At 51.0% G+C, this 18,210-nt stretch overlaps 2 gene segments (V, D, J or C); both read right to left on the bottom strand.

The window, feature by feature from the left end:
• The window catches only part of LOC122173242 (Ig mu chain C region secreted form-like), a 1,717,225-nt gene that overhangs the window by 923,578 nt on the left and 775,437 nt on the right, over nt 1–18,210 (bottom strand).
• LOC135975421 (Ig heavy chain V region 3-like) lies at nt 10,406–16,798 on the bottom strand. The segment is given in 6 exon segments: nt 10,406–10,413; nt 10,514–10,636; nt 13,693–13,823; nt 14,729–14,738; nt 16,381–16,566; nt 16,661–16,798. Coding segments are annotated over 6 exon segments (504 nt in total).

Below are 18,210 nucleotides of genomic sequence, written 5' to 3'. Positions count from 1 at the left end.
CCTCCGCTTTCGGGCTGCTCATTTGTAGGTAGAAATTGGAGCTGTCCTTGGAGGCTGGGAATGTATCGATAAGCCACTCCAGCCCCTTTCCCGGAGCCTGTCGGACCCAGTTCATTCCAAAGCGGCTGAGATGAAAGCCGCTCACGATACAGGTCAGTTTGGTGGATTCTCCGGGTTTCTGAATTTCCAGGCTGGACTGTGTCAGAACCACCTATGCCCGGGCCCCTGGAGAGAAACAAAGTGGCTGTTACAAGAAATGTTTAAAAAGAACAGTGACATTAAATAGATACAACTGAGGGAAGGAGACAGACAGCTCTGTAGATATTGGTCTGATACATCCCTAGCGTGACTCCATTGGTCTTCCCACGCAGGATGAATTGTACAGGGGATTTTCTAAAATACTCACGTTATTTAGGAGCACGAGCACTATTGACTTTCGGAGTGGTCCTGGGGAACGTGGGAACTTCTGAAAAGCCCCCTCAGCCCGTGAACTGCACAGATACCGAGAATGGGCAGGTGAACAGACAAACAAACAAACCCACATGAGAGTCCAAGCAGGAAAACGCAGATTCTCAGCGGACCCAGCATGGTGATGGGATGGGAACGCAGCCCGGTAAGTCCCAGGTGTGGAGCCTGTGGCTGAGATGCCCGAGTTAGTGCGTAAGTAGGGAGTCGGCTGTGGCAGCTTTGCATAATCTGGGGAGAGCCGGGCGGGTGGGAAATAAACGATGCCGAATTCAGCAAGGGGCGCAGGCCAGGCGAGAGGTGGATGCGGGGACTGAGAGAGTCAGGAGGTGACCTGATAGGGAACGGCAGAGACCAGAACCCTGAGCCAAAGAACGGGACTATGTGAAACCAGAACGGGAAGTATCCCCTGACAGTAGTCTTTGGCCATGACCTACAGGCAATCTGAAAGCGATGCTTCCTTACTGCGTGTTCTTGTCAATTTGGCCAAATCTCACTCCACAGCGGTTTCCAACACGCACCTCCTGCCCAAGACAGGAGTTTCGAAAATGAAAGCTGGAGCCATTTGGGAGCCTTTGAAAATCCCACACTAAAATGACTTGGTCTTGTCTTTGAACAGTGTCCTAAATGGCTGTATTCAGGGTGACCCACCAGGTGTATAGGAATGGTCCGAAATTACTCAGGAAACAAACTAAACTCATCCTTAACTCTTCTCCAGCTTGTGCTTATCCATTAAAGAGCAGACAGAGACAATGCGCTCAACAGAGACAATGCGCTCCAGGAGCACCATCCAGCCTTCTGCAGGTCTGTGCAGATAGTGACAAAATTACGGTGTGCAAAATTCTAGGGCGGGTCCACCACGACTCTAAAGAACATAAGAACAGCCAGACTGGGCCAGACCAAAGGTCCATCTAGCCCAGTGTCCTGTCTCCGGACAGTGGCCAATGCCAGGTGCCCCAGAGGGAATGAACAGAACAGGGAATCACAGAGTGATCCATCCCCTGTCGCCCATTCCCAGCTTCCGGCAAACAGACTCTATATAAAGTCTCTGGCATTTCTTCCTCGTAGTTCTGTTTACAAGGCAGGTTGAAGGGCAGAAAGCTCATTATTCATAGTAACCGAGGCGGATTCTATTTCTGCATTGCCAGCCACTAAATACGATTCTCTCTATTCTGTCAACATAGCGAGTCTTTAATTGCCAATGTGCGTTCTCAGAGGACGGAAGCCCCGATGAAGGGCTGGAGACTTTACAATCTATGTATCTGTGTCTAAACTGCTCTGCTGTGTCAGTGCCTGCTGCTGTCTGCTGGCGCCGAGAGCTGTTTGGATTTGAGGAAGAGGTTTTTGTATTCACTGCAGTTGATTTCTGATCACTGTGTCTCTCGCACAGTAATATCGGGCGGTGTCTTCCGCTTTCAGGCTGTTCATCTGCAGATACACCAGGCTGTTGGAGTCGTCTCTGGAGATGGTGAATCGCCCTTTAACCGCATCACTGTAAAACGTACTGAGGCTATTAGCAGGGTTGTATATCAGTGAGACCCACTCCAGGCCCTTCCCGGGCGCCTGACGGACCCAGCCCATGAAGTAGCTGCTGAGGGTGAAACCGGAGGCTTTGCAGGAGAGGCGGAGAGATCCGCCGGGCTTTTGAATTCCACCTCCAGACTCCACCAGAAGAACCTGGGACCGGACATCTGGTGGGGGAAAGAAGAAAAAGCTACTTTAGAATCACATTACTACAAGACCTGAGCCAAAGATCACAGAAGCCATTGGGAAGATGCCCATTCACTTCACTGCGCTTTGGGTTGGGACAAGAACATCCAACCTTCCCCGGAGTCGCCCACTGAAGTTGGGGGTGGGGGAAGGGAGAATTACCTGGAAGGGCGGCTAGAGCAAAGAGAAGATTCAGCCACGATATCATGTTGCTGGTGTTGGAGGGGTTTCTGACGGTAACTGCAAAGACACCAGGACCTTGGCCTGCTCCCTTTTCATAGTGTGCTGTCCAGGAGAACACAGTATTTATGCAGGACCCCGAGACACTGAATTTGCATCACGTCCTCTTTAAAAAAAAACACACTAGAAACCACAACCTCATTAAACTCAGGCCTTCCGGAGTCCAGTTCAGAGGAAGAAAGATACTTGGTTGGAGAAGAGGAGCTAGTCTCTCTTATAGGATCACTTCTGCAGTGATCTCTACAAGAATGCTCGGGGTATCTCATAGACAAAATGCACCATTGATTGTTCACCTGCCGCTGAGTTCTGTCTCTTCTTAGTTTGTGAGTTCCTTGCCACTGTGTGTCCCAGTGCATTGAGCATTAGACTGGGCCATGGAAAACCGAGTATTCATTCCTTGGTCTGCTGGGTTGCCTTGGATAAGTCATTTCTCTCTGTAAAATTGGGATAGAGATCCTAACCTTCCTTTGTGAAGAGCTCTGAGATCTGCTGAAAACCGCTTTTATTAAATGCTAGGGGTTGGTGCTATTACTAATGACTGAAAATGTCCTTTTCTTCTTCTATGAGAAGAAGGAGGCAAGCATTTGAAACCAGGGGGGCTGGAACAATTTTTACAGTGGGGGTGCTCAGACACTGAACCAGACTGTAAACTCTGTATATAAAGGAATCACCTTCAAGCCAACGTCCCTAGGTCCAGCACCTATGTTTGAAATTATTCCTTGCAATTCTGGACTACAAGACAGAATTATTATTAGATTAGCACCTTAACATGAATGGGAGTCGGGTGTGGATCCCCGCCTAGCCTGCTTTGAATGTCGTAGCCCAGAAGTCCAAAGAACTGAATTCTGCTAAGTCATACAGTAACAATGGACAATCGGCACCTGAAAGAATCTATCTACAGGTTCGGGTTATAACCCTGCAGGGGTTTGTAGGCCTGTGCAACTGTCACTGAGAGTACAGTACTTGCATGGCTTTGAGTGGGGCTAATGGTATGAATCAAACAGTTCAGTCGCATAGAAGTGTTGTCTCACTCTTCTTCCTCTTAGTATTACCGTTCAGATTCTTTTCAACACCCACTATAAATAGGCAGCAATACAGAGAAAAATGTCAAGCTAACGTTTCTATGGAACTGCTGGATAAAATTAACAATACAGAGACCTTAACAGCTCCGCCTTGCCACTGTGTTTATGCAACAGGGTGGAGTTTTTAAAGGGTCTTAATGTAAACACTCCAATCCCCTGGGAGCTGGAAACCTCACCACGTTGGGTGCCTTTGAAAATCCCAGTCTCACACTCTAGTTGGTGGAGGGCCTGTTCTTTCTCGGGTAAGATACAGTGCGCTCAGACGCACAGCTCAGCAAGATTTAAGTGTGGGAAATCTGTTGCAAAGACTGTTATGTAAAATCCCACAGCACTGCAGGGTTGAGCTATTCCAAATGGCTGAAGGGAGATGGCAGGTTTGTGGATGATTTTCAAGGATGCAAATGATTTCAGGGAGACCCTAGTACAATTTCTTAGGCCTTGATTCATGAAAGCATGTAAGAATTTGCTTAAACCCATCTCTATTCCGGACACTACTTTAACTTTAAGCACAATTCTTAGTGTCCCTGATTGAACTTTGCACTTTATTCTCAGTAGTGTCATTGGCTGTACAAGACCTGAAAGAATATTTATCTCATATCACTAAAACAGATAGAAATCCCTACATGTTTACCTATGATATGTGCACCAACACGCCCTTAATACTTATCCCTGAAATAATTTGGTAGAGCAGTATTTAACTGTAATTCACTGCTGCCCTCTGCAGCGTGTTGGTAAAGTTGTTACCATTTCAGCTCGGTTTTTGTTCTGTGCTTAACAGCTTTCTGCTCACTGAGTGCCTAGCGCAGTGATACCGGGCGGTGTCCTCGGATTTCAAGGCGGTCAGGTGCAGATACAGCGGGTTGTTGGGGTTGTTCATGTCGGTTCTATCTGCCTGGGGTATTGGGAGGTGGAAGGGGGTGAGAAAACATGGGGAGCAGTGGAGTGAGGGGCACAGAGTGTGTTGGGGGGAAATGGAGTGTTGTGGGTTGGCCTCTTCTAACAGTGCGGTTAGTCTGTGTGCATCTGTGTCTGTGTGTCTGTGTGTGTCTGTGTGTGTGAGAGAGACACACACACAGGATGGAAGCTAAAGACAGGAGTCGTCCCGCTCACTGCTCTCTCCGCTGCGAACTGTAGACCTCCAGCCCCCAGCGGAGCGTTTGTCCTTAGACAGCGAGGGCAGGTTTCTGTCTGAGTTCAGCCCGGCTTCCTCTCACTGTGTGTTTTGCACAGTGATACCGGGCAGTGTCCTCGGGCTTCAGGCCGGTCATTTGCAGATACAGCAGGTTGTTGGGTTTGTCTCTGGAGATGGTGAATCGGCCTTGGCCCTAGCTGGCGTAACGTACGGTACTGCCGGCCCACTAGCTTATATTTGTGACCCACTCCAGGCCCCTGTCCTTTTGAGCGCTGGGACGTGGGCTGGCGCTAGCTCGCCCACTGCGAAAAGCCCCTCCCCCAGCCTAGGGAGGAGCTACTGAACCGAGAACCCACCAAGTTCAGGGGACAGCAAAGGCAATAATGGGAACAGGCATGGGGGTCAAAGGGTCAAAACTAGGGGACCAGAAGGGGACACCGAGCAGAGAACCCTGGACAGCACCCAGTGCTCCTCGAAGGCAGCGTGAGAGCTGGCGGACGCTGCCCAGAGGATCTCTGCCCAGATACGTGAGCAGATAAAAGAACGAAAGACAGCCCCACAGTCGCAGGGCCCGCCCCGCCAACCTCGTCTCCCAGGTGTTACGAATGGCCACCTTGGCCCTGGCCAGGAGGAGGTTAACCAGGTGGTCCTGCAACTTCGTGGGGCCTTGGATCAGGTGTTCCTAAATAAACAAGTGTGTGGAAAAGTGCAGCCAGATCCGCAATAAGAGGTTCTGGAGGAGCCGGAAGAGGGGTGTGCAAGAAGCGGTGTGCAAAATTCAAGGACAGGCTACACCTTGATGACATAATCTCCTCTCTTCCCTTTTCTTATTTCCTTGGTTATGGTTTGAAAAGCCTGTGATGCCACTCTCGAGGTAGATTATATTTCTGCATTGTTGGTCAATGCATAAAGCGATCTCTGCTCCATCAGCATAGTGGGTGTTTCATGATCAATGTGTATTTGGAAAGGACAAAGCAGTGGAGACTTTATAATCTATGCTCCTCTCTGTCAAAACCTCTCATTAATGCTGAGACTGATGGCAATGAGCCGAATGGAGAAGGGCATAGGAGGTTTTTGTGCTAACCGCAGTAGGTTTCTGCTCTCTGTCAAGGCAGTGCCTTCCCTTACCCGGAATACCTCTGCATGCTTCTCTGTCTGTCCATACATTGTGCCTCTGTCCCTTGGTGAAGGTCTGGAAAGTGAGAGGTTGATTTTGGGCACAGCCATAACCATAATCATTGCTATTTTAATTAATCTTTGGTCCCCATAATTATGAAGAACGGGGAAGTGTTTGTAACTCGCCATAGAAGTTTGGGGTAACTTCTCCTTCTCCTATTTTAAGCATTGCCTGAGTGACTTAGGAACACAAGTCCCATTGACCTTCAATTTCACTTGTGCTCCTGAGTCACTTAGGTGATTTTTATGAACATCACACTTAACTGGGGCCTCGTTGTTCCAGGCACTGTAGGATTCTATAACAAAAAAGACAGTCCCTGCCCATAAAAGTGTCCAGTCTGCGTTTATGACCAGAGGCATCAGGTGGGGCTAACAAACAGATCGGGCAGCACAAGGGAACAAGGAGACCATCAGAGCGACTGTGATTAGCAGAGCTCACAGCACAGCGCCTGCCAAACCATTGTGTTCTAGGAGTGCTGATGGCACAGGTGACGGGATGGGGGGACTAAAGGAGGATAATACAGTGGCCTTGCTTAGGGAGCTGTTTCTGTGCCACAGGGTATTTGTAAGGGGCTGGAGCACTGTGGACACGCCTAGTCTCACACAGTAATACACAGCGGTGTCTTCCTCTTTCAGGCTGTACATCTGCAGATAGAGGCTGGAGCTGTCCATGGAAGCGGTGAATCGCCCCTGGATGGCAGGCGAGTAGAAGATGCTGGCCTGGGAATAGTAGTAAACCAGCCACTCCAGTCCCTTCCCCGGAGCCTGTCTTATCCAAGTCATGATAGATGTGCTGTGATCAGCTCCCGTCACCGCACATTTCAGAATAGTGGCCTCGCCTGGCTTCCTCACTTCCGGACCTGACTGGGTCAGGACAACCTCGGAGAGGACACCTGACAAAGAAAAAGAGAAATTTGAAAATATAGTTTTAACAATACTCCTCTGTCCATGCACTAGCAAGAGCTGCCCATCCTTCCGTCCATCCACTCATTCTGCCTCCTCTCTGCACTCTGGCTATCTATTCTTTCTGCAATATCCATCACACCATCCTTCCCTCTGTATGTCTGCTGCTTGGATGTCTGTCTCTCCCTCTCTCTCTAATCTGTCCCTTCACCCCTGTAGTTTCTGACCAGAGCTATAATGGTATATTCACAATTATTAATAAATCATTAACTAACATGAAAGCCCGCTCAGGAAAATGAAGCTACAGACAGGTAAGGGCACAGCCATAGGATTGGTTAGAAGGTGAATTCAGCAGGTCGCTGGCAAATTGAATGAAGCAGCTTCTCTGGACCATTGCGTTTTTAAATAGCAAATAAGATTGGGGAGTTTTGCATATCTTTGAGAGAACTGATATATGTAGATGGGGGAAATGCCCATTTTTTTAAAGGAGAACACAACATCCTCCTTCGTAAACAATGTTGGGAAAGAAAGAAAGAGATAAAGAGCGAGAGAAAGAAGAGGAAGAGAAAAAGCGGGGGGGGGGGAAAGAAATTCATTAGTTGCTTCCTTCCATTCTGAGGACAGGTTTATTTCTACTTGTAACTTAACTTTTATTCGTAACCTATTTTTAATAGGCAAATTTACTCATTGGTCAGAAAGACATTTTCAATTCACGTTCAGTTGACTTTGGGAGATGCAGGGCTTAGTTCCCAAGTGCTTGTAACTTGCCATGGAATCTGCAAGAAGTGACCAGGTAGCCAAGCACAGAGAACGCGGTGCTGGCAGCTACTGCTACTCCAGCATGGCAGTGGGGAGCACAGGCCACTGGCTGCACGAAGGTGGGAGATCACCCTGCAGCCTCCCCACCCCACACCCATGCGGCAGCTCCCCGCCCCGGGGGGGCGCCTCAGGGCGGATGAGGGGAGCTGCTGTGGGGGGGGCGCCTCAGGGTGGAGGGGGGAGCTACTGCGGGGGGCACCTCAGGGTGGAGGGGGGTTGGGAGCTGCCACAGGACTCAGGGAGCGGGAGGTGGAAGTTTCGCCTAGGGCACGAAACATCCTTGCACCCGCCCTGGGTGTAGGGGGTGGGGCATCAAGATGGGGGGTTGAGTGCAGGGAGCTCACTGGGACCTGGCCTGGGTGCAGGGGTCGGAGTCTGGAAGCAGGGGGGCTGGGTGCAGGGGGGCTGGTGCAGGGGTTGAGGTTCAGTAAGGTGGAGTTTGATTATGTAAAGCTAGGGGGTTTGTGGATGTACCGAGTGAGGCTTGGCAGGGGTGTCTGTGTATGGGAAGTCCAGAGGCACAGGGGTTGGGTGGATGAGGGAGCAGCTCCCTATACAGTGACCCCTCCCCCCAATCTGAGGAGCGCTGTGGGCAGGAAGCCGGGGAGGCAGCTGATCTTCCTGCAATGGGGGAGGTTTCTAGGGGTGGGTCTGACAGCCCCAGTCACTCCATGCAGGGAAGAGGAAGTCCCGTCCTCTACTGCCTCCAGCCTAGACGGGACTAGCAGCCAGTTAGGAGCCACTGGCTGGGGTGTCCCCAGCCCCGTGGTGATTTACGTCTCTGCCGGCTGCCTGAGATGATGTACCCGCACTGCTAGGGAGTGGTACATGACTCCTCTGGCAGCTTCCCTTTGCTTCCCTGTCAGAAAGTCATTTTTTCTGCAGGGAAGCAAAGAAATCTGCGGGGGACATGAATTCCCCCAGGATGAATGTGGGGAGTGCAGGTATATGGAGTGAGGGTGGTATAGGGCATAGGGGTGCAGGTTCTGTGTCACTCACCCTGGAAGGCTAGTTCTCCGCAAGGTTAGTTTTAATGCTGGCTCTGATAGGTTCCCCCTCACTGGGTATATTTGGCACAGTAACACACGGAGGTGTCTCTGGGTTACAGGTGGGTCAGTTGCAGGAACACTTGGCTTTTGGAGGTGTCTCTGGTGATGGGGAGGTGCTTTTTGAGCACATCGCTGTAAGCAGTGCCTCTATTGGACCAGATTTCTCCTACTCATTCCAGCCCTTTCCCCGCTGGCTGGCAAACCCACTACACCGTGTCGTTAGTGATGGAGAATCCGGACACGGTGCAGGTCAGTTCTGGGGTCTCTCCAGGTATTTGGGGGTGTGATAAATGAAGGGGGGGGGGGAGCTCCCTTTTTTGGACACCCAGACAGCCATCTAGCCGTAAAATCCCTCTTGGTCTGTTCTCTGCTTGTTTTACCTGTAAAGGGTTAACAAGCCCACAGGTAAAAGAAAAGGAAGTGGGCACCTGACCAAAAGAGCCAATGGGAAGGTAGAACTTTTTAAAAAATGGGAAAGAAACTTTCCCTGTGTCCGTCGTTCTCCGGAGAAGGAGACAGGGAGCAGCAATGCTATAAGCAGGAATGCTGTGTAATGCTTGACCCAGGTATGAAAATTCATCTTCCAGACCTAGAAAGAATCATTGGGACAGGGAATGTTTAAATAGATGTCATCAGGTTTATTTCTTTATTTTGGCTTGTGGATCTCCTCTGTGCTAAGCCCCAGGCAGGACCGCTCTAGGCACCAGCAAAACAAGCACGTGCTTGGGATGGCACGTTTCCAGAAAGCGCTCCGAAGCAGCATCCCAGCTCCTAGTAAGACTGAACTACGGAGCGTGCCCAGGAAAGCCCAGGGCTGTCTCAGGAGATAACTGTCCCCTTTTGAGTCTCTCGCTCAGCCTCCAACCGCGGCTGCACAACTCCGTAGCCTTCCTTCAAGAGACCCAGGCGTGACACCGGGGCAGCAAAGTTCGTGGTGATTTAAGCCTCTGGAAATGTCCCTCTCTAGTCTGTATTTCCCCTCCACACATATCCCAGGCGCACGAGTTACTCCGGCGCTCTAGTGGCCCATGGGGCATTTCAGCTCCTCTGTCTCAATAAGAAATTCAGGCAGATACACCCGGCTCCAGCAGATTCAGATGCAGTCATTGCCCAATGCTGCATCAGTACCGCACCCAATCAAACAAACAAAACAAACAACGATAACAACAACAAATTGCAAAGGGGGGCGGGCGGTAGCCAACATTTTTTTTTGCTTGGGGTGGCAAAAAAACTAGAGCCGGCCCTGCCCCCAGGTGCTTTTGTTTGCTTGTAACTTTTAAGCTGGACCCCAAGAAAGCTATTCTTGGTACTTAATTTTTGGAATTGCTCTTTTAAAATCTAGCAAAAGCCTAAGTTCCAGATGTATTTTCTTCCTTTTTGTTTTTAATAAAATGTACCTCTTTTAAGAACAGGATTGGATTTTTGGGGTCCTAAGAGGTTTGTGCATATGTTGTTTAACTAACTGGTGGCAACAGCTGCTGCTCTCTGTGACTCACACCTGGTCAGGGAGGCTGGTTCTCCACAAGGTTAGCGTTAGGGCTCCTCGAATACATTTCCACTCACTGTGTGTCTCTGGCACAGTAATACATGGAGGTGTCTCCCAGTTGCAGGCAGGTCAGTTGCAGGTACATTTGGCCCCTGGACGTGTTTCTGGTGATGATGAGAAGATGTTTGAGAGCTCTGGCCCATTCCAGCCCCTTCTCCACAGGTTGGCGGGCCTAGTGCATATTGTAGCTAGTGAGAGAGAATTTGGACACGGTGCAGGTCAGTCTGAGGGTCTCTCCGGGTTTCCTGACTCCCCCACCGTATTCTACCAGGCTGACCTGGGACTAGAGATCTGCAAGAGAGAGGGAAATATTGCAGTGATTCCCGGAGGCGCAGTTATTAGGGAACATGCGGTACCGGGTGCCCAGCAGCAACGCAGATCCCACTCGTACACGCCGGGAGCAGCAGGAGGGAGGCGATGGCCAGGCTGGGGGTCATGTCTGCGGCTGGTGGCTCGTTCCCCAGGCGGGATGGGAAGCTGAAGCCCAGCGCTGGCTCTGAGCGGGGTGAGCGGCCTGCTCACATAAAACCAGACTCCAATGTGAAACTGCACAACTGGAATTAATTTGCAAACTGGACACCATCAAATTAGGCCTGAATAAAGACTGGGAGTGGATGGGTCATTACAAAACCTAATTTTACCATACTAATTTCCCCCTACTGTTACTCACACCTTCTTGTCAACTGTTTGAAATGGGCCACCCTCATTACCATTACAAAGGTGATTTTTCCTCCCTTGGTATTCTACTGTTAATTGTATTGTCTCATTAAACTGACCTCCCACTTGGTATGGCAACTCCCAGCTTTTCATGTACTATGTATATATACCTGCTACTGTATTTTCCATTCCATGCATCTGAAGAAGAGGGTTCTAGCCCATGAAAGCTTATGCCCAAATAAATGTGTTAGTCTCTAAGATGTCACAAGGACTCCTCGTTGTTTTTATGAGGCACTAATTTCTTGCCTGCTTTTTAGAGTTCAGTGACATTTTAAAAAAGGAGGTCTTTGTCAGGGAGCCTCATGCCTCAGGACCCATTCCCATGTTATAAACAGGGGACCTGTTGGGGTTTTTCAGAATCCCAGTCTTGGGTGTTGATTTGCTACCGACAATCAATATTTGATAATTGCTTATCGATAACTAAAAAGGATTCTCAATTATTCCTTTTTGCTTATTGCTGATTGAATGTTGTTGGGTACTGAATAAATCCGTACATGTGTAGAGAGACTATCCTCTTAAATCAGGCTTGCCATTTCTATTGGGTGGATGCCTGGCCCTCATCTCATTGTATCGCTAGATCCCTTGTGTTACTAATGTTTTAATCTGTTTGAATAAATGGGTCCAAACACCAGCTTCAGTCAATCCCGGTCGCAGCCCTGGGATCAGGGCCAGCTCCAGCCACCAGCTTAACAAGCAGGTGCTTGGGGCGGCCTAGGGAGAGGGGCGGCACCTGCGGCAATTCGGGGGCGGCAGGTCCCTCACTCCCTCTAGGAGCGAAGGACCTGCTGCTGAACTGCCGCCGCCGATCGCGGCTTTTTTTTTTTCCCAATTGCCGCCGCCGATCGCTATTGCGATCGCGGCTTTTTTTTTTTTTTTTGCTTGGGGCGGCAGAAATGCTGGAGCCGGCCCTGCCTGGGACCCATGGAGCTTCCAGAATTCACATCAATGAGGCTCTGAGCACAGATCAATTGCCCTTCTTTTGGCCTTACCCAAAGCTCAGGAAAGTCAGAGAAAGTTTTCAGAGTCAATTGCCATGGGCATTGCATCGGCCCCTTAATCCATTTCTCTCCCTGAAAGTGGCAGACACTGTCCTGTGGCACCAGCCAAGTGTCGGTCACTAGGAGAGTGATGGGTGTGAATGGGAATAGCTAGATAGATAGATCGATCGGTTGATCTTTTATAATATTAGTTTTGAAAAAGCCATTAGTTTGGATATATGAATATCATTCAGGTCACACATTTCTGAGAGATAAAGTCTGAATTTAGGCCTTTCCTGGGGCAAGTCTCCAGCAACATGCTCTGGTAAAATGTCAACAGCTAGTACCGAGGAGCTGCCCATTTGTGGCCTGGATAGACTGAGTCCATCGACCTAGGGCACCTGCTGACAGCCCCGTTCAACCTCCAACCTCCCTGGGTGAAACATGCGTGCAACTCCCTGTCCAGGTAGATTAATTGAATTCTACCACGACAGGGAGCTGGATGGATGAGAAATCCAGTATGTGCCATGACCCGGGGTTCTCACACGGGCTGGATGAGCGTTATTTGATGAGGCCCATAGACGTGAGACAATGTGCAGGGCAGGGAGTCGATTTGTTACATAAGTTGTTTAATATCTGCAAGCAAATATTACAGATGTACACAGTGATCGATAGCATCATTGGGAAGTAGCCTTGTGCCTTGTTCTGGCTGTCAGTGTTTCTGGTTTTGTTTATGGGGTTCGATCTCCCCTGACTTTAAGAAGGTGCAGAACTGGAGTTTTCATTTGCATATAGAATTTATTACAATTTAAGAGGGAAAGGTCCAGGTCCATCCCTTTCAGCCAGGCGGGGGTCGGCTTTTGGATCTGTGCCTTGTGTGAAACTAGATTTGGCTAGAGCCGGGCACTTCGAAATGAACACGTTGCTTTCTCTTTTGAGTTTCCAGTGCCGAGAGTGACAGACTCTAACCAGCTGGGACTTTCCCTACTGACCTCTGTCACGGACTCACAGGTCGTGCCCCCTCTTGACCCATATGGTCCCTGGGGGGAACCCCCTTCAGTGTGACAGCCCTTCTTGGGGGTCCACTCTCTCTCTGGGGTTAAGTTCCTCCACCTCCTGGAATTGCACCTCTATGAGCCTTATCACACCTATTTTTCGCTGTGGGCCCCCTCAGGGAGTCCACTCACCCTGGACCCCTGGGGCCTCCACTCCCAGAGGGAATAATGCAACGCTGTTCTCTAGACTGGCGTGACTCTCAGCCAGCATAAAACAGGAGGGTTTATTGAGCATCTGAACACAGCATAGGAAGCTCTCAGGGCCCTCAGGCCTGGCCTCCCTCAGCACAGCACCTCTATGTCTCTCCTGAATCCAGGTGGGGCTCTGCCTGCTCCCTCCCGCCAATCTCTGAGACCCCTGTGCTTCCCAGCTGGGCATCTGCTCTCACCTGCCCCTAAGCCACGCCTCTGTCCATATTCTTCCATCCAGGTAAACAGGGTCACCTGGGCCCCCTCTTCTCTCAGCTGTCCTCTGTCCTCCTCTGGCTGGAACCTGCTGGTCAGGTCACCGGGGTCCTCTCTTCACAGCCCATTGTCCTCCCACTGGCCAGAATCGGCTGTGACTTCCGAGCTGGGCCTCCCGGTGAACAGTTGCTGGGATATGAATTCTCCAGGCCATTGGCTGGGGTCCCAAGTTCCCTCGCTAGTCCTCTGTAACAAAAACCTCTCTCGCCCATCATCTCCTTAAATCAGTAACCCGCAGGGAAACAGTCCCACCCCCTCTGCATGCAAACCATGAAAAAAAAAAAAAGAAAAAAGAAAAACCAAGAGAACCCCCCACTTCCTCACAACTGCATTGGGAGGTTTTTATCTGAACTCACAGCAGGTTCCCCTCACTTTGTGTCTGGCACAGTAATACAGGGCTGTATCCTTGAGTTTCAAGCCGGTCATTTCCAAATACAGCAGGTTGTTGGGATTGTCCCTGGAGATGGTGAATCGGCCTTGGATCGAGCTGGCGTAATGTACAGTACTGCCGGCCCAGTAGCTTATACAAGGCTGGGGGGAGGGATAGCTCAGTGGTTTGAGCATGGGCTTGCTAAACCCATTGTGAGTTCAATCCTTGAGGGGGTCACGAGGGATCGGGGGCAAAAATCAGTACTTGGTCCTGCTAGTGAAGGCAGGGGGTTGGACTAAATGACTTTTCAGGGTCCCTTCCAGTTCTAGGAGATAGGTATATCTCCACATATTTATTTAGATCCACTCCAGGCCCTTGCCAGGAACCTGACAGACCCAGCTTATCCAGTAGTCTCCAAAGATGACTTTTCCACTCCCCCTCCAGACCCCACCAGCTGGACCTGGGGCCGGCCACCTGTAAATAAAGGCACTTTAAAGCATATTGATGTTATATTCAGCAACTCAATATTCTTCAGGGCATTCAGGGGAGAACATACCTTCCAGAGCTGCTACAATGAGAACGAAATGGAGACAAAGTCTCATTTTCCCTGGTTTTGGAGGGGAAACTTATCAGGTGGGTTTGGCTGGTAACTACATAGACACCAGGGGGGTTGTGGATTGTCTCTGGCTGCAGCCTGGGTAGAGAGGGACAGATTTAAACAGGAAAGTCTCATCCCTATTTGCATAGGGTTACCATATTTCAACAAGCAAAAAAGAGGACGGGAGGAGCCCCGCCCTAGCCCCGCCCCTGCCCCTCCCACTTCCCGCCCCCCCAGAACCCCCAACCCTCCCCCCGTTCCTTGTCCCCTGACTGCCCCCTCCTGGGACCCCTGCCCCTAACTGCCCCCCAGGACTCCACTCCCTATCTAAGCCTCCTTGCCTCTTGTCCCCTGACTGCCCCAACCCTTACCCACACCCCCACCCCAGACAGACCCCTGGGACTCCCACGCCCCATCCAACCACTCCCCACCCCCTGACAGCCCCCCCCCCAGAACTCCCAACCCATCTAAACCCCTCTGCTCCCTGTCCCCTGACTGCTCCGATCCCTCTCCCCACTCCTGCCCCCTGACAGCTCCCCCCCAGAACTCCCAGCCCCCTACCCCCCCCCCCCGGCTCCTTGTCCCCTGACTGCCCCCTCCTGGGACCCCTGCTCCTAACTGCCCTCCAGAACCCCACCCCCTACCTAAGACTCCCTTTTCCTTGTCCCCTAACTGCCCCCTCCTAAGACCCCCCCCAACTGCCCCCCAGGACCCTACCCCCTACCTGTACCCTGACTGCCCAAAACTTTCTCCACTCCCCCCAAAAAGCCCCCCCCCCGTTTCTTGACTGCCCCCTCCAGAACCTCCCTGGCACCCTTACCCTGCTGCTCAGAACAGGGTGTTGGGCTCTGTGCCAGCCGGACACATGGCTGAGCTCCCCAGCACAACAAAACCCGGTCCCTGGCCCTGCACAGGGCTGCCGGACTGGGCTGCAGGAGGAGGAGCTGCCGGCTCAGAATGCAGGAAGGAGGAAGCTGCTCCGGAATCCAGCCCGGGACTTTTCTGCAGCCCTCCCAGCCGCTCGCTCTGCTCTGCCGGGGGGGGGAGGGGGGAAATCCCGGACATTGTGAGTTATTTACAAATTCCCCCCGACGCTATTTTTAGCACGAAAAGGAGGACATGTCCGGGTAAATCCGGACGAATGGTAACCCTATATTTGCATATCCCGCTGCTTATAAGAGAGACAGAAACCCTCTCCCCAAATGCTCAGAGTTATTTGGCCAGTGGCTCTAAGAGAGGGAGTCGGACTGGTGCGAACTCTGTGTCTGGGCAACACCCAGCGAGTGCGGGGCCATCTGACCAGACAGGTTCACCAAGAGCTCCCTTGAATCCCCTCCCATCCCTCCAGGTGTAAGGGCTGAGATACAGTCTGGTGAAGGGAATGGAAAGACCCACCTCTGGCGTTAGCGGACTGTGGGTCAGGCCCTTAGAGAGAAGTGAAAAGGGAAGAATTGGGGGGAAAATCTGTTTTTCTGTTGAGTCTAGAGGTGTTTGGAGCCTGATGTACCCTTTGAAGTGTGTGTTAGATCGACCCTGGCATCTTATTGTTTTTCAGAGGGATTTGAGAGCAATTCTACCCATCCCCCAACAAACAACAAAAGCATTTGCACAGTCATCACTTGTAGGCAGCTTTGGAAGCCCAAGTTCTGATTCTCACACTGAACAATTGGTTCCTCAAATATTTCTCTTGTGCAGTCTGCAGTTTTACTTCAGTGTCTGATGAGCGCTAGTGTAAGCATGTGAGTAGTCAAGTTGTTGCAGTTTTTATGGACCCATGATCATATATGAATACAGAGATCTCAAACCTGACGAGAGAGGTTTTTCGCTTTGGTTATAGAACCCACTTCTGTGCCCAGGGCTAGATTGTTTGTGGAAGTGCTGCCCCCACGCAGCGCATGGCAGAAAGAAGATTCTGCATCTTGAGTTTTTGTATTAGCAGTATCAGGATTCCCCTCACTGTGTCTCCCGCACAGTAATAGCGGGCGGTGTCCTCGGGCTTCAGGCCGGTCATTTGCAGATACACCTCACTCTTGGAATTATCCCTGGAGATGGTGAATCGGCCTTTTACCAAGTCACTGTAGTATATGCTAGAACCGTAAATCCAGGCGAGCCACTCCAGTCCCTTCCCGGGAGCCTGACGCACCCAGCTCATGTAGTAGCTGCTGAAGGTGAACCCAGAGGCTTTGCAGGAGAGGCGGAGAGAGTCTCCGGGCTTTTTCACATCCCCTCCGGACTCCACCAGCTGCACCTGGGACTGGACACCTGGGGATAAAGATGAATAACGGGGAACATGAGTATGTAGGGAAACAGAATAACGATCCCCTGACTATCCAACACACGGGAAGGGAGAAAATACCTTCAAACGCTGCTGCAATGAGAACGAGATACAACCAAAGTCTCATTGTCCCTGTGTTTGGAGAGGAGAGTTTTCAGGGGGTTGTCTGGTGACTGCCCAGAGACAGAGGCTGCAGATTGTCTGTCCAGGTGCAGCCGTGGAAGTGAGAGAGACAGCTTTAAACAGGAAACTCTCACTGCTATTTGCATATCTTCCTTCTTATAAGAGACTCCAATTATTTCCTGGAGTGAACTCTGTTTCTTTGAGTGTGGCTGAGAGAAGGGCCAGAATCTATCTCCTGGGTACCCCCCTCTCCCTGTCGGTGTATCTGTATCAGAAGAAATGTTTTTTTTGCTCACGAAAGCTTATGCCCGAATAAATCTGTTAGTCTTTAAGGTGCCACCAGACTCCTGGTTGGTTTTGTGGATACAGACTAACACGGCTACCCCCTGATACAGAAGGATGAGGCTCTATCTTATTCAGTGGAGTCACGTTCTGTGTCTTTCCTGCCCCCATCTCTCTCCAATCCACGTCTGCTTCTCCCAGTGCCTCAGTGTCTCTCTGACCAGCTCCAATGACCCCATCTTAAGACCCGTAGTCACGTGACTGTCCCCACTGACCTGAGTGCCCGCGCTGGGCTGAGAGGCCCCTGGGCAATTGCCCCCTTTGCCCCTGTCTGTCAGCTGGCCTGGCAGAGACCACTCAGCTCCTAGCGCAGATCTGGGAGTTTCAAAGGGGCCTCGTGGCTAAAGGAACCCACCTCACATCTGCAATCACAGTCCAGAATTTCTGCTGCTGTCCCAGGGGGAGGTAAAGATCCAGCTATTTAACATAGTAACCGGGGACCAGCTGCTCTTAATTACAGGAAGCTCCCAAAGGTTGGCGCTGAGGGCAATGGGCTAGTAAAGGTACCGGGAGGAAGTCTGTTAGGGCTTATTGGGATCGTGCAGAGAGAAGCCACAGCCCCATAAAGGAGGTGTCAGGGTTCATTAGGGTCAGAGAGCGCAGGGCTGGAGGCCTTGTCTGGTGGCTGCTCACCTGGGGAATCCTCATTCCCCTTTCGATAGATCTGCTCTCGGGCTGATACGCCCCAGCCATGCCATGCAGGAACAGAACGCTGTACACGCAGTGAACATATGGACTCCGCGCTTTCAAAACAATATCAGAAACACGGAAGGGGATGTCTGGAGGGGGGCGGGAGCAGGAAGACGAAGACTCTCAGCTTTTTTTTTCCTGCGAACCGGACACCAACAAACACCTTTCCAATATCGGTTCTTGCCTGTCATGGGACATGTGGGGAGGTGAGACTGCAGAAAGCCTGGCAGAGCGGGGCAGGTTCCAGTCCGTGCTGTCAAACCCGGACAGCAATTACAGCCATTTCCCTGACTGCGAAGAGGAGAGTCGTGTCCGCTTCAGGGGTATCAGGGCTGGGCCTGTAGACCGAGCATACGCCATCTAGCAAGTTGCCGAGGCAACAGCCAAGGCCCAGAGTCTGTTAAACCCTCGAGGATTTCAAAGCTTTTTCCATCCTCTTTTCTCCAGTAACGAGTCTCGCTCCTACTCTTGGGTCC

This window comes from Chrysemys picta, chromosome 13 (assembly GCF_011386835.1).
Source record: "Chrysemys picta bellii isolate R12L10 chromosome 13, ASM1138683v2, whole genome shotgun sequence".
NCBI lineage: Eukaryota > Metazoa > Chordata > Testudines > Emydidae > Chrysemys > Chrysemys picta.
Note: the sequence above shows the minus strand (reverse complement) of the source record. Positions and strands in the feature narration are given on the sequence as shown.